At 39.2% G+C, this 17215-nt stretch overlaps 1 protein-coding gene across 1 annotated transcript; it reads right to left on the bottom strand.

Annotated features, from left to right (window-relative positions):
• Positions 1-8000: 8000 nt before the first annotated feature.
• Positions 8001-16675, bottom strand: LOC133912948 (DNA-directed RNA polymerase II subunit RPB2). Its single transcript, XM_062355939.1, has 25 exons — positions 16151-16675; positions 14348-14569; positions 13984-14274; positions 13629-13826; positions 13322-13386; positions 13152-13238; positions 12949-13069; positions 12821-12865; positions 12603-12740; positions 12434-12506; positions 12277-12353; positions 12080-12187; positions 11833-11949; positions 11364-11519; positions 11165-11266; positions 10895-11020; positions 10735-10812; positions 10567-10662; positions 10343-10458; positions 10187-10256; positions 10054-10107; positions 9829-9972; positions 9443-9742; positions 8802-9224; positions 8001-8689 (listed from the first exon to the last, which is right to left on the bottom strand). Exons 1-25 carry the CDS (start codon positions 16529-16531, stop codon positions 8576-8578), a joined length of 3702 nt encoding a protein of 1233 aa, XP_062211923.1. The 5' UTR covers positions 16532-16675; the 3' UTR covers positions 8001-8575.
• Positions 16676-17215: the final 540 nt, after the last annotated feature.

The raw sequence follows: 17215 nt of genomic DNA, 5'->3' as shown, positions 1-17215 counted from the left end.
AGTTCATATCAAAGTGCAATGATAAGCAGTCTCATAAAGAAGAAGTGCGACAATAAATACTTCCTCGATCTTTTTCTTATCAAGGTCTTTATCAATAATTTATAAGACAGAAAGCAAGTTAAATTTCAAGTTCTCGACTAAAGCAACATCCTTGTACATAAACTTATCATTTACCTATACTATACCTTCTGCAACAACTGATGTAGAAGAAGCATTGCCAAAAGAAACACTTTCAGCACGAGATGCACGTACAAGGGAGGAGAACCAATTCTTATCACCAGACATGTGGCGTGAGCATTCAGAATTGACTATCCAAATGTTCTCCTTCCTTGCTTGAAAAACCTACAAGGCAACAGAAAATGTCGAGGCTTCAGTACTGGGGTTAGTAATAAGGTATTTAGGGATCCAGTACTGAGTCACCCGACTAGAAATGTGAGTAGAAAAATTATGAGTAACCCAAGTTGACTCAACTCGAGAAGCTCAAGTAGGTTCAATGTGAGAAGCACTAGCAGCTCGAGTAGTCTTAACTCGAGAAGCCCGAGTAGGCTCATGACGAATTGCACGAGTAGCAAAAGGTGATGACTGTTTCACCCAAGGCACAAAATAAGGTGCAACAACCTCACGAGATATAACATGTGCCTTTCAAAAATTAGACATATCCTTAAACTTTTCTTTCCTTTGTTGTTTAGCTAGTGTAAAGCAAAAATCTACTAAATATCCATCTCTACCACAATGAGTGCAATTGTACTTAACTTGATGTGTGGATTTAGAAGAAGAAGCAACATTTGCATTCATTGTAGAAGATAAAAATCTAGCAGACTTAAAAACAACCTTCCTAGGTTCAGATTCAATAAGTATTTCAAATTTGCCACTAACAAGAGCCCTGATAATAGTAGGTGCATTTGTCTTAGAATGAGCATAGGATCAAAATCTAAACCTTATTTACATGTGCTTGACTTAGATGAATCTAAAATTAGGTTCATATTTTTCTTTCCAAGAGAAAAATGCTCTAAAGTTCCTTTCAAGTAATCAACCTATTTAGAAAGAGATGTGCACTTATTGCAAGCAACATTCATGGGTTTCTTTTGTTTTTAGAAAAATTAGATCATGAAAGAACCTCATGAGTAATCATGTTATTGAATATTTGAGAAACTCTAGCATTAGCTAACACAACTTCAATTCTAGAATTGAGCAATTAGAACAAGAAGTTGAATCAAGCAAATCAGACGTTGAACAACTAGCATTTTTAACTTCTCTACTATTTAACACAACAAGTTTCTCATTCTTCTCAATTTATTCTCTGAGTTTCTCAAGAGTAGAAGCATGAACATCTCTAAGGGAAATGAGCTCAATATATATTAAGTCACATACTTTGTAAGCATCATCATCAAGAATTAAAATCTTAAGTCTTGCAATTTCAGAATTTAGTGATTCAATTAAAACATCATGTTTCTTTTTTTTTGTTACATTTTTCTAAGAGTGTACCAAGATGAACAACATAATTAGATAGATCATCATAAGTAGGTAATACCTCATTACCATCGTTGTCACGTTCATCCTCAGTTGAGCTTTCTTTATTGCTTGCCATGAGACACAACCCAGTTAAATCATACGATGTCTTACTTTTGGATGTTGTGTCATCCTCGCTACTCTTCGAATCAACGTCACTCAAGTTGACTTATTCATGTGTGCTAAAAGAGCTCAATGCACAACCTTACGATCGAGAAAGCTCTTCTTCTTCTTCTTGTCATTGATAAAACGCTTCTTTTTCTCCTTCTCTTTTTTTGATGCCTTCTCTGCAAGCTTAGGACAATTGGAACGAATATGGTTGAGATCACAACATTCATATCATCTTTGAGGACCTCCACTTCCTCTTTTCTCATACGCACATTCTACAATGCTTTAGAGAAACGAGTAGAAAGTAGTGCTAAATCTTCTTAAGGAATCAACTCAAGCTGATCATCAATTAGTGAAGATATAGAAAATAGTGAAAAAATTGATGAGGGAGATTCAATATGAGACATGCTGGGTCGAGAGACCAATGCAATTGATTTATTAACATTCTTCCTAGCAAAGACATCTAGTTCATACGTTTTTAATTTAGAATAAAGAACATCTAATGTAAGTGTACTCATGACAGAAGATTCTCTAATAGATGTAAGATGTAACTTTCATCTCCCATACTGACATATCTTGTCAGGACCCCGATCTCGGATTTCCCTATGCCTCCTGTATCAGTCCCTAGATCAAGTAGCTGATACGCACAAAATTCAATAGAATGATACATACTACGAATAAAATAAAGTAAAATAATTACCTGAAAAGACTAAAATATGGTCTTGTGAATAAGGATCCACAACAGACTAGCAAGGCAGAAGAGCCTACAGTGGAGCGGAGTGAACAACGATGCAACCCAATACCACAGGCAACTCGGATGTGGACGCGACCTTAGACTTCTTCTCTTCGATTTCAATTGGGTTGAGGTTGATCTCCATCTCAGTAATTTGAAAGCAACAAGACTGAGTACAGAATGTACTCAACAAGTACTATACTACTTCAAGGGGTTGATAGATGCATAATAGATGTTTCGAGGATAAGGCTCGACGATATAGTTTTAAGTGTAAAGCAGGTTTTATGCAGATATCCAGTTATATTCTCTACTGTTAACCTTTTGAAACAAATGTAACCTGGTAGCAAAGCTTTTGAAACAGTTTTAAAACAAGATAACCTGGTAACAAAGCTTTTGAAACAGTTTTAAACAAGGTAACTTGGTAACAAAGCTTTTGAAACAGTTTTAAACAAGGTAATAAGCTTTCAAAACGGTTTAAGCAAGGCAACCTGGTAACAAAGCTTTTGAAATGGTTTAAAACAAGGTAACTGTGGAGAACCGTTCAAATAATATTATAATTAATTACCAAGAGGATTATTATCCATAATCACAACCTCGATGATTAACCATAATATCATCCCGATAGTCCCGGCACGTGTTTTGTGCCCAAGGATTAGAACACATGCCTTCCAACATGTACATCACAACATAGCTTAATAAAGAGTGAGTAATAAACATTTATATTACAAGTATTAAGCATGCAATTAAATTCAATAATTTACAACAAAAGTGAGCTAGGAGGAGACAAAACCCCTCAACTCCTAATCACAAAAGAACTACACAACAGAAAGTTAAACATATAAACAACAAAAGAGAACGGCGCCACATGCCCTTAGGCACCATCTCAACACGCCACCTTCAGAGTAGGATGCACTACTCTTACCCACCACCCAGATCAGCAGGCACGAAGTAGCCAAAAATAACCTCTTCTTCAGTAGCAGGAGTACCTGAAAGCGCAGACATGAGTACGAAGGTACTTGCAAGACTTAAACCATATAGAGCACATATACATAGCTCGACTCCAAGGATTATGCATTGATCATTAGCAAGGATGAACCACCAGTTAGGTAAAACATATGCACTAAGCATCCTAGACATATGTGCGAGCGACTGAAACTTTACTAAAGCATAAGAAAACTGCCCTGCAACTAACAACTAAATGAATGTAACTGCAAACAACATGTATATCAATAAGTAACAAGTACCAACATCACCATCTCCCACCTACCGAACCACAAACCATACTCGAAACTCTACCACCGATGCAGATGGACAGAGGCATGCTCATGACCGAGAGCGCGGCAGTTTGATCTGTTTATACACCCTGTAGGGGGATACTCCTTGACCCACACGACACGAGGACCATACGGCTTGTGCCACCGGCCAAAGTGCATACAAGGGGGTACTCATGACAACCTTTCCCAACCAGCTCCAACTAGAACTCGGCGCGGCGGTACTAGAATTACTCCTGGAGCAAACTAGTACCACTACAAGCCCGCCCGCTCACACCATCGATGTCTACACCCAAAAGCCATAGCTGCGAAGATATTCGGCTCGCCTTACCATTAGATCGGCATGTGGTGAGTAAGGTAAGTGCTAAAGCTAACAACATCGATGATCGGTGCTTAACCGGCACAAAGCGGTCTACGGTGTTTGGTTTCCTCTACCGACCTACCTAGGGGAACTCCACATCCGGGCAGGATAAAACACCATCCTAGCACCACTCATGCCTCGTCTCATACTCACCACTCATACAACCATCTCAACCTCAACAAGTGTATGTAATCATAAGAAGGTCCTATGCTCGCGAACAACGGGATGCGCCGTCGTTCGACTTCTACCGAATGATCTAAGCATGGCTAAGCATATAAGTCGAACTCATACCTAGACATTGACAACATCTCAATGCTACAAGGAATGTAAATACACAAGTATTCAAGGTAGAAGAATGCAATCGGTATAGGTTCTACCCATTGGTACCCGACACTGACTCACTAAACATGCATACATACATAAGCGTATTTCATCAATTTTCAACTTATTTAATTTCACAAGAGGGATCAATATGCTTAGTTGCTTACCTGGATGCACTAGCTCAAATATGTGGGGTGCCTCTCCTTCATTTCTGAACAACTCCACTTAAATATCAGCAACACCCCCTTCAGTTATGTTTTCAGACATAAAAGTGTAGGTTCTATCATCTGACAGCAACCTCAAACCACTGCTCAAATCACATCCAGGAAATAACCATTGAAAGAGTACATGATCTTCCTCTGTTAAAGGAATGTGATAAGCAAAGTGCCCTCTGATCTCAGGCAATGACAGCTTCTCTATCTCTATGTGTGACATTGCAGTACGACCGTGGACGTAACATAATGAATTTCCATCAAAATCGAATTCCCCACCTAGGTGAAATATGATGGGAAGTGTTTCCAGATCACCCATTGCACATAATGAGAAACAAATTCAAAACATCAATATCATCAGAGGAAAATTCATCACAAATGTATACACGCTGGCATCAGATCTTTAATCTTGTTAGCTTTTTAACATGGATCTTATCATAGCACAACCAGCAAATCAGGTGGAAACCAACCGGCAAGAGAGATATTTTTAGCTTTTAAACATGGATCTGGTCAGAGGCTATGTGTTTGTTGGAAACATGATCTGAGAAAAAGATACAGATCAGGAACATAGCAGATTGACGAAAAGAAACAGCCAAGGACCCTAGATCAAGAAGAAAACCAACCAGCAAATCAACTCGTTCAGATCGTCACCAACCAGCAAACAGTAAGGAACACACCTAGATCAACCGGCACAGATCCTCACTGTACCCACGATCATCACCCAAATCTAAACACAACAAAAAAAAAAAGAATAGATGCAACTGAAAAATAGGAAGAAACACAACTGAAAAAGGGAAGAAACACAACTGAAAAGGGAAGGAATGCCCATATCATCGCCCAGATCTATATGATCCTCCCACCACATCAACTGCTGATGTGTTTATCCTAGTTGGCAAAACCGCACCACCACCGTCCAACATGGAAAAACTGGGGTCCAAAACCATCATAAGGTGAATAGTAACCCGGATTAAGGAAGAGAGAGGGTTAAGTAAACCAAAAGAAAGTTCAGGGGGTTAAGTGAACTCGAGGCATACTTTGAGGTAGTAAATTTGACTTTTTTCTTTTATATATGCAGTCAACTTTGATTTACTCTATATAGATTTTTATGGGAAACAATTACATAACGGAGGAAATATGTTTAGTGGGCAATGGTACCACTAATATAAAATTAAGGGAGATAAAATATTTCCATACTCTTAAAAAAGGTAAGGGAATATTAAGAAAATCGCTGGGTGTGATACAATGATTATCAGTTTCAGCAAAGCCACAATCATTCTCTCAATGGGTACTTAAATTAGTAATCGATGATACACTCATGTATTCTGATTCTACACATATCCTATTAAATTACAAAGATATCTGTCAAAATAATTTCCACGTAGAAACTCATAATGACAACAAAGATGAATATCTATTTATCATGAAGAATAACCGATATGGCAAACAATGCTTGGAAGAATTACTTCATATTTATCTAAATTGTATCATACATACATCAATCTCGTATCACATGTTGCATTTAAGATATTTTTTTAAGAATCTTGGTAAATTCAAGGCTTGGCATAATCGCCTTGGTCATCTGGGTTTAGAGATGATAAGAAAAATTATCAACAATTCTATTGGTCACAACATCAATGTTGGATTTTTTTTTTCCAAAATTCTTATATTTTGTGTGCACCGTATGAGCCATATGGAAATTAATTTTAAGGCCCTCTTACCTTCAAATAAAAATCTTGGTTTATTCTACTAGAAAAATCAAGACATGACTATGGTTGGATTTACAAATACTGATTATTATATTTGATCCCTATAATGCTATATTACAGATAGACTTTGTATTCTTATATATAGTGGAATAACTTTCTAAGTGAAGTCATCAAAGCAGACTCTCTCAGTTACTTCCACTAATCATTCTAAAATAATTACATTATATGAAGCATCACGTAAAAATATATGACTTCATAGAATAATTTTACTACATATAAGAATCATGTGGTATTGATTCATCAGAATCATCTATCATTATCTATGAAGATAATGCTGCTTATATTTCTCAAATACATATACGTTATATAAAGTGTAATGTCACATATCATATTGTCTAATATTATTTTATCCTTATGAATTACATAAATAATGGAAAGATAGATACTTTGTAAACGATATCATGGGATAATCTTATATAATTATTCACAAAGTCTTTACCTATATTTATTCAATTTATGAAATTGGTATGAGATGACTTTAAGAGTTGCAAAGTTTAGGGAGAGTAAACTCCTATTACATATAACCTGTTAATGATCATTAGATCATAAATATTGCACTCTTTTTCTTTATAAGTCTTTCCTATCAATGTTTCTCATATAAGGTTTTTAATGAGATAACATTAATACATACATTCATATATGTTATATCATTTTCTTCTAATTTTTTTCACTAAAGGAGTTTTCGATGGCATATTACAATTATAATTTTCATCATATTTTTTTACAAGATTTTTAGAGGAGATTTTATTACGTTATATGTATATGACCAAATTTATCAAGAGAGTATTATGAAACAATATCAACTGATTAATTAGACATCCATTGGGATGGATATCTCCCCAAAGAGACACCTATTAAAGAAAGATGTCTCAAAAAAATATAAACTTGTCTCTTCATTCTGTATCAATATGTGATCAAATAATAAAATCAACCAGAGTTTTCATTTTCATTCTCTCCATTACTCTACAATATGAAGAACGAGGCAGCCGATTCAATTGGGACGGCAGCCATCTATCCGCATGTAGTTATGTTGGTCTGGTTAACAGATGCAGTAATTAATTGATCATTCTGACACTCTTAAAAAACCCCTTCACTATCAGTTTATAAAGGAATTTTACTATCAATTTTAGGGCTGGCAGTGATAGTTCCTGATTGGTGATTAGAGCCGGCAGTAATAGTCAAGGTTTTACTGTCGGCTCGTAACACGAACCAGTAGTGATACTATCACTACCAGTTCGTAGCTAGAGCCGACAGTGATAGTGGGTTTTCACTGCCTATTTTTTCAAATGATCTTTTAGTATCAATCCATGATACGAACTGACAGTGATATAAGATTATTTCTGTAGTAGTACGAGGTGTCACTCGACTAATTGGTTAAGTGGCTAAATTATTCACAATTGATGCGTTTGATGAGCTCTTAGCACTGCTGGTCGATCAATTGGACACATAATCCGATTAGTCGACTATTCTCGCGTTAAACATTGATAGGTTGGTTTAACTTGCTAATCGTGATCGGTAAGCTCACAACATTTCATGAACTTCGGCACATACAAAGGAGAAGTGACGGTTGGTGAAATAGCCCTCCAACTCGAAAGAGAAAGCGTGTAGTTAAGTATGCGAGGAGTGAATCAATAAGGTTCAGGTATATGGTCAGCGCGCTATACAGTAAAAAGAAAAAAGAAAAAAAATCCAGGAAACGAGAGGAAAAATCCAAGAGACTCAAACCCAACAGCCAAATTGTCTCAGAAACAGCCAAAAATAGCGGGGCTGCTTCAAGTATTCTTTGTTTTTCTTATGCGACAACTATAGCAGGCTAATAAATCCACATCAAGCACTACTGAGATGGTGCCGCCAGTGGCTCACTGTCAACATGCAGAATACAGCAAGTGTTCTAATTGGCATCCTTAGTGTTCCAAAGTCCAAAACTCGACCAAAGCAATCCTTTCCAGCACGCTAGCACGTTAAAAAGCCTTGCAAGAGAGTACAGTCTCTTTGTCCAGTGAGTTAATTCCTAACGTACAGGAATAACTAAAATTGATACGCCATTTGCTAGAAGCGTATATTTGAGACATCCAGAACACAGACAGGCATGATATAGCCTGTCGAGAACGCCCTGTCGATAGCTCGTGTCCATCAGACGAACCAAGTTCAAATCAGAAAACATGTGCCCGCAAAGGAGGTCCTCAACAGGATACTAGGCCAATACAATGACCACACTGTATGAACCAGGTATATAACACTGAGGCATAAGGCAATGAGGTCCATTTCAGTGTCCCGTGGTGTGATACTCAAGTTCAGCGTTTCTTCTGATCCTTTCCTGTCTTGATATCATGGGTGAGCATTCTGGGAGCAATGGCCATCGCCATGAGCTCCTGGAAGAGAAGCTTACAAGCATAGGGTATGTGTACCTGTCAGCACAGCAGTATAATGTCACATTAGTAAACCAGCAGTTAACGAGTAAATAGATTCAAAACCAAATTTGTAAACCAGCTGTATCGAGATACAAAGAGCTGTACTCACTTGGACAATGTCAGTCTTGTTCTTGCAACCCCTACATTCAAACGAATTTTTCTTTAGGTTAGCGATCGCAATGAGGCCGCATTTCTCACATACATGGACTCTGTAAGCATCACTCTGGTCGAATAGCCTTTCCTTTAGGAAGAAGGCGGCACCATGCGCAATCATACAATCCCTTTCCATTTCTCCGAAACGGAGACCACCATCACGTGAACGCCCCTCTGCTGGTTGCCGGGTGAGTATCTGAACAGGACCACGACCTCTTGAATGTATCTTGTCGTCCACCATGTGCTTGAGTCTTTGGTAATACGTGGGACCCAGGAAAATCATTGCAGACAATTTTCTTCCAGTGTGACCATTGTACATGGTCTCGAATCCACGCATTTGATAACCACATTTATGAAGAGCTTTGCTGATGTTATCCACCTGAAATTGAGGCAAAATATATAAGGCTACAGAATTCACATAGCAAATCCAATTTCATTGCCAGTTTTGCGCAGCACAAGTCCCAAAAATACCACTATCAGTATTAATCTAGCAATTAAATTATAAGTGACTGCATCAACCTGAGAATTCAATCTTTTCTTAAGAATAACTAAGTCTAGAAGGGATCAAGAATAATGAGTCTCCAAAAGAACACTCACAGTAACATCAGTGAAAGGAGTCGCATCTCCTTCCTTCCCCATGTGGGCCGCAACTTTACCCATAATACACTCAATCAGCTGCCCAATAGTCATACGGGATGGAATAGCATGTGGATTCACAATAATATCAGGTGTGATGCCTTCAATAGTCCATGGCATGTCCTCTTGTGTGTAAGTCATTCCAACAGTTCCTTTCTGACCATGCCTACTGCTAAACTTATCTCCAATTTGTGGTATGCGAACTGATCGCATTCTAACCTTGACAAATCTTAGACCATCAGCATTTGTTGTTAACAGAACCTGTACAGAATACAGCAGATTTAGTAGCCAGCTTGTTTCAAATTCATCACCACCTATAAATACAGAAAGGTTGAGAAACAACTAACCTGATCTACCATGCCACTTTCACTGTGACGCAGAGAAGTACTATGATCACGCTTTGAGTATCTAGAAGCTTGCCCTTGAGCATCATCTTGTGGAATAGGAGATGTCTTCCCGATAATGACATCTTCACCTGAGACCCTTGTTCCCTGATACATAAATTATACATCATGCAATCTGTATTGCCCCAAAATATAGATAAGCCTGCGGTAATGAAATTGTCTACTCACAGGTGGTGCAAGGCCATCATCATCTAGTTTGTCGTATGACCCATGGCGCATCCCCTACAAGGAAAAATTACACCAATATTAGCTCCATATGAGCAGCAAAGAGAAAAGTTACAATATAATTATGAGAACGCACCATAGTATTCTCCCTGTTTGGGCGACCAAATTCCTCTTTGACAAGTGTCCCCATCTTCTTTTCCTCGTCTCTGCATATGATGTTCAAATTGTTAGATTACAAGCAGTCAAGCACTGGACTACTGCGCAGTGGCATAACTTACAATGTGCACTATACCTGTAAGAGCGAAAAAATAGTGATCGGAAGAACCCACGATCAATGGAGGATTGATTCATAATAACTGAATCTTCCTGGTTATATCCAGAGTAGCAAGCAATAGCAACAATTGCATTCTACACAAATCACCAAAATAAGGTATCAATGATTAAATAGAACAGAAACAAAAGATAACACAAACAAAGCAAAAAAACACTGAAGGTAAAGGCAGAGTGTTCACTCACAATGCCAGCTGGTAACTGTCGGAAGTGCAAATGTTCCATAGCACGAGTAGTGACAAGAGGCTTTTGTGGGTAGTATAGAACGTAGGCCAATGTGTCCTGAACAAAGATAGTGGATAGATAAGGTTCAAACCTAGACCGCCATAACAATCAATCAAACAGTAAACTCACCATTCTTAGCTGGTAGTTAGTGACATAAATTCCCATGGCTTGCTTTCCCATAGCAGACTGATATGTATTACGAGGTGACTGCATGATCAATGGAAAGAATTAAACACCTTTAAAAGAAAAAAAATTGCAGCACACAACATTGAAGAAATGAATGGTTCACCTGGTTGTGATCAGGAAAAGGAATAATCGACGCGCAAACACCAAGTATCAACGAAGGATGAATCTCACAATGAGTGTAACTCTGAGAGTACGCCTCTTCGGGGTTCTGTCTCGCATTTATTAGGTCCTGAAATTTTTTGTTGGCCCCATTAGGTGAGCAGAGAAGGAATAAGGCAAAACCACTTCACATAAAGAATGACCGAATGGAATAGACAAAGTCCTTTCACGCCCACACGGTGTTCAATCAGGTATACATGGAAATCTCACTTACATTTATGGTCATGGATATCAAAGTAGTCTCTTCCTCTTCAGTATCTATGTACTCTATATATCCTTTTGAGACCAATTCGTGCCAGCCTTCATCAGGAGTCTCCTGGATAAGCAGACAACACAATAAGCATATGAGGAAACATATACGCATGTAAAGCTTAGTTGGGCATGAAGCCAGCACATGGTAGTCAATATTGTACCCTTTGTTGCAATGCTCGGATATGCATCTTCTTGATGAGCAGCCTCTTGTTTTCAACAATAAACAATGGACGGCTGCAGCGCCCATAATCCGTATAGAGTCGAAGTTCTTTAAGACGAATATCACGAACCACACCAACCTCAGTGTTGACATCAATCTGAAAGCAAACACAAAAGCCAGAGCGTAATTTTGAGATCTTAAGGTCCTCCAAAATGCAGTCTTGACTTGTAATGAGTTATCATACCTATGTTCATCCTACTAAAGAATGAAATATGCAGTAAATACTATATGTTATCAAAGGAAGTTCAAATTGCATAAGATGAGAACATACAAATATGAGTTACTAGAAGGGTGCCATCAATCTGTCAGCACTGGGTAACAATGTAAGATTTTTTTAAGGCTCATATCTAATTCGCCTTTTTGTCAGAACTATATAAGGCTCACACTCAACAAGATAGCATGGAACAAACCTGTCTTCTTAAACGCCTAAGTGTTTTCACCAGCAGGTCTGGGTTCCTATGAATTCCAACCCAACAACCATTGACAAAAATTTTGGCAGCTTGCGGAATGACCGCTGGTGATATCTCCTGTACAAATGAATCCATAACAAAATCAGTCATTGTAGTAAATGATACTAACCTTAACCGTAAGGTTGGCAAGGTACTACTAAATCAAAATGCATGTGCACAGAAACATAAAAGGTGAGCAAAAACAAACCTCGAAATTCTCTGTGCCCCACTCCTCCAAAAATTCCAAAATTGGATTTGCAGCAGAACCAACAGTGATATATACCATCAAAGCAAGATTTTTCACCAAGCCGCAAGCCTGAATACAATGCACATTGAACACGGGACAACTGAATATCCAATCTTCTTGGGATCAGAGGAGATAACTTAAGCCATTAAATCACTTACTTGTCCTTCTGGTGTTTCAGCAGGACACATCATTCCCCAGTGAGAATTATGCAACTGGCGAGGTTTTGCCAACTTCCCTATTATTACAGACAGACGTAGATCAGAACAAATTTTCAGAATCAAGTCTCTGGAGAAGTATTTACGAAATAAAGATCACCTTCACGCCCAATGGGAGAGTTCAGCCTCCGCAGATGTGACAGCGTAGAAGCATAGGTCAGACGATTAAGCACCTTTGTGCCAAGTAAAGGAGGATTGTGAAACGTAGATTAGCACATTTTTCACAAAATCAAGACAGATCATAGAATTGATAAAGCAAAAATAGACACCTGGGAAACCCCTGCTCTGGTTCCGGCTTGGTTAGCTTGTCCCCAGTTTCCAGTAGCAAGGGAATACTTCAACCCACTAGTAACAGTTTTTGCTTTGATGGCAAATTGCAAATTAACTTCCTTTCCATTATCCACACACTGCGAACAAGAAAAGAGTCAATTACTGCATGGATTAATGGAAGTGGGGAAAAGAATTCCATAATTTAGACAGAAGAAACCTTTTGAACATATGATCGGACATCCCTTGTTAACTTTCTGAAAAGCTGCATTTCAGGAGAAAAATATTAGGCCATTAACCCAGAAAAAGGCACTAACAATCTTAATATTTCAGTATATCCAGACAAACCATTCTAAAAAGTCCTCCAAGCAAGGGACCAGCAAGGTCAAGCCTTTTGTTGCCATAATGATCTCTGTCATCCTCAGCTCTTCGACCAAGAGCGCACATCAATAGGCGGTGAATAATGTATCTGCGCCATAGAAGTAAAGGAAATCAACCTCTCTACTTTCCACAGAACTTATATAACTTGCTGATTAACAAGGAATACATACCCGAAATAGTATGCCTTCTTAGTTTCACAGAATTCCCCTACACCAACATGAGGCAACATTTCCTTTTGAAGTATTTCTTTTGCATACCTGTAATGGAGAAATAGGTGTGTATTAGCAGAATTATAGTTCAACCCTCTAGAGATATAGTGCAAACTCTTTGCCCAACATACTTAATTCTCTTTTCTCGAGTGACACCAACTGTAGCACCACGCTTTCCAATGTAGTCCAAAGCAACCTGTGAACAGTGAAATCAAAGCTTTAAAAAGAATAAACATAAGACAGATCTCACAAGTTTACTAGTTTAGTAACTCGTATAAGTAATTATGTTCTAGTTGAGAGCTCAGTTCACAATGTGCCCCAAGTGGTAGCTGAACAAAACAGCATGATCAAAGCAAGCAAAAAGAAGATGAATGACTTATAAGTAATTGAGTAAGAAAGAACAATTCATTTCTGCTTATCAAGTAGCTGCACAAGTACCTGTTGATTTTGAATGACAAAAGCTTCCTCCAAAGATGGTCGCAGCAATTCCATCATTTGTGTATCAGAAAAGTCATAACATATGTGCTCCAGTATATCTTTGTCAGCAACAAATCCTAATGCTCGAAATACAATGATAATGGGAATGTCTGCACGAATATAGGGCAGAGTAGCACGGATATATTGACCAGATGAACCCTGCAGCATAAGGAACATATTGCACTGTTAGCATCTTATACGACAAGCTTGCCTCACTGCAGTACTGCACTCTCCAACATGTACAAGAAGAAAGCTATATATTACAAACACACGCATATATTGAGAACTTTTTTCAAAACTTTAGTAAGTCACTAACCCCTTTCGCTCCTGCTCGCGAAAGCATCCGTACAAACATGCTACTGGCTGGTCTATTCTGATTCTCAGCCATAGAACGGACTTCAGCCACATATGCAAATTTATTGGGCTGTCTCTTCTTAAAAACATATACATGATTTGTGCTCATCTTCTCCTGAGCAATAAGAACCTTTTCACTGCCATTGATAACGAAATAACCTCCTTGGTCATAAGGACACTCCCCAAGTTCTGTGAGATCTTTCTCAGATTGTTGATATAGCGTGCAGTAACTAGAACGCAACATGATTGGAACCTGCAGGAAAAATGACAGTTGAGGAGCAAACAATATAATTGAGAAAGCTGTATTCATATGTTTACAACAGCACCTTTCCGATAAACACTTTTGGATACTCCATAGTTTCTGTAACTTCCTCACAGTCATGTCCTTTCTTCATTACTCTGTATGATACATCAACATACAGTGGTGCCGAGTATGTCAAGTTCCTGAGCCTTGCTGATTTTGGAAACAAAGTAGCTGTCTCTCCATCAGCTTCCGTCATCATTGGTTTGCTGAGATAGATTTGACCAAAGCTGATCTTGTGGAGTGTCTAATGAAGAATACAATGGCATCATAAGGTCACAGGTTAAGGAGAATGGAATAAACAACTAATAAGAGAAGTTGGTTTCAATTAAAGAACATCAGCAAACTTTCACATGGTTGCAGTAGCAGTCCTCAAAAGCCCCAATAGAAAAGAAATAGCATTGATCTCACTAAAGGCGTTGGTATAGGTTGTTTACTTTGTTTATATATAAGCCAACAACTGTACCATGGTATTGCTTCTGTTTTACAGGTATTTAGAGAATTCAAGTATGCATACAAAAAAAAAACCTAGACTCTGATTGTGGCACAGCCAGAAAGAGCATTCTGCATCATAACTTAATAGGCAGGTTGCCTCCATTTTCTCTTTTGAGGATATATTTCACTTATACTTGCTACAAGCATAGAATAGAATGATGTGATATGCTTCTAGGAATTGTAGAGAGTGAAAATGACCCAATCAGATTGATATGATCAAAAGTTCAAAACATCTCTTTTAAACTATTATTCTGGTCTTAACTGCGTCTGTGTGACCACAGTACTTCTCATTACAGTTTTTAGCTTTAGCTGGCTATTTTGGATCTACATTGTAACCCTGAATGTATTAGTGAAGACAACAGCTGAAGAGAAATACCACCAAAAGATTTCAGCAACAGCATTGAACATTCGAATATAAGTCTTCACTTCATAAGTTGCATATCTGTTAGGAAAAGGAGACATGTAAAACTCTTTTTCAATTTCCACCCCTTCACACATACATGTCTTATATTTACTGGTGAGTGCTTCTTCTGTGGAAGAATATCCATAATTACATTTCAAACAATAGATCTTGTAACACACAATTTCTCTTGAGAGAATTTAGAAATATCTCGCAACCCTTTTATTTACTTATTTGTTTATATTTTATTTGAGTGCTTCGTAATAGCAGCATTGATTGATTTTTTCTACTTAGATAAGCTATGAATTGTGTTCTTCCGTTGTAAGCAGTTCAACTGGCATTGTCCATTATTTGTAAATCATCTCAGGCAGCTCAACCGAATAAAGTATAAATGATCCGATACTCAAAACCACAAAGCCCTGAGACATGTGCTAGCATCATCAGAAAATCGATTCTGTGTCTTCCACTTATGAGTTATGACTAATTACAACTGAACTAACAACTACAAAAGATGTCCCTAGTTCAATAAACACAATTCACTCTTAGTTCTCCTCATGCCACCCTTGTGAAACTCAAGCATTCCCCATCTCATCAGACAGAGAGAACTTCAGAAGACGCTCATCTAAATACTAGAATAAAATAATTCCACTCAACCAATATCAGGGTTTCTTACTGCTACATATCATTGGCAAAATTCTCACTCCAACTATAAATTGAACACCACCAGTGACCTGTTTTCGCACCACTTCCAAAACCCTAACTGGCCATCTAATCGAGGAGCTGCTAGGTAAAAGGGTGGCGAAGTGCTGAGACCTGCCCGTCGCTACCGAAATCCCTTGACATACCAAGCTCCCAACCCCAATCGCCCAATCTAACAGCAGCAAATAGCGAAAAATCAAGCCAAGATTGCTACGATCGGGGTGGGGCAACAACCTCGGCGAACTCGGCCTGGCGGCCGGGGTTATGCTGAGACTCGGGGCGGATCTCGATGTCGGCGGACTCGTCGACGATCTCCTGCATGGTGTTCTGGATGAACTCGTCGAAGGAATCAAGCTGCTGGCGCACGAGGCCCTTCTCCTCGAAGTAGGCGGAGATGACGGCCCAGGCGTCCTCCTGGGTGATCTCCTCCTCGTCCCGCTGCTCAGCGTCCCCGTCCCCGTCCTCCTCCATCTCGTCCCCGTCCCCGTCCCCGTTCCCGCCGCCGTACCCCACCTCCTCGTCCTCCTCCGCGCCCCCGTACCCTGAGTGGTCGCCGCCGCGGTGGTGCCCGCTGTATCCCATCTCCATGCCCTCGTCGTACTCGTCGTCCTCCATGGACGGAACCCTAGCTCTAGCGGCTGGCTGCGGCTGCGCGGCGGGGTGGGGGTCTGTGTATGTCTCTGCGAGCCGCCTCTCGCGAGAGCAATAGAGGGGAGCGAAGCGTGGGAGGGGAAGTGGAGTTGGGACGATTGCCTAATTTCCGCGTCCGTTTTTATTTTACTATTGACCGAGGTGAACTTCACATACGGTTCAGATTCAGAGGATGATTTTGAATCTATTTCGTACGTGAAATAATTGGAAGTAAATTAGATACAGGTGGGATAGATGATCAGATGTTAGTGGAAATAAATGCTTAAGGGATTTTAGACAAGTTCGGATCGTACGGAGCGTAATACCCTACTCCTGTGTGTATGCTATAAATGCTCTGGAAATATCTCTCTGAGGATCTCTTATGGTACAAGGGTTTCTGTCTAAGTCTAGAGCTTCGTGTTTCTTGTTCTTCGTCAGCTTGATTCGGTCCTGAAGAACATGATCTACAGTGAGCTCGATCTCTTTTCTCCGGAGAGCCCGCCCCCCTTTTATACCCCGTCAGGACGGTTAGCATACCCAGAAAGGATGTCACGAGTTCCAAGACACAATAAATGAAAAGCAACCATCATGGGCTGCAGTTTGATGTTACGGGGTTGAAAACACACCGCGGCTGGAAGAGGTCGGGAGACTTTTGGAGACCCGTATCGC

Source organism: Phragmites australis, chromosome 3, assembly GCF_958298935.1.
Source record: "Phragmites australis chromosome 3, lpPhrAust1.1, whole genome shotgun sequence".
Classification (NCBI taxonomy): domain Eukaryota; kingdom Viridiplantae; phylum Streptophyta; class Magnoliopsida; order Poales; family Poaceae; genus Phragmites; species Phragmites australis.
This window is presented reverse-complemented; position numbering and strand designations above follow the sequence as displayed.

Excerpts from the sequence above, each read along its gene's own strand:
- LOC133912948 (XM_062355939.1), bottom strand. The coding sequence starts at position 16,531 with ATGGAGGACGACGAGTACGACGAGGGCATGGAGATGGGATACAGCGGG. Across the intron at positions 12,354-12,433 it reads CTCTCCCATTGGGCGTGAAG|GGAAGTTGGCAAAACCTCGC; the intron begins GTGATCTTTATT and ends CTGTAATAATAG. Across the intron at positions 10,257-10,342 it reads CTATTTTTTCGCTCTTACAG|AGACGAGGAAAAGAAGATGG; the intron begins GTATAGTGCACA and ends CATCATATGCAG.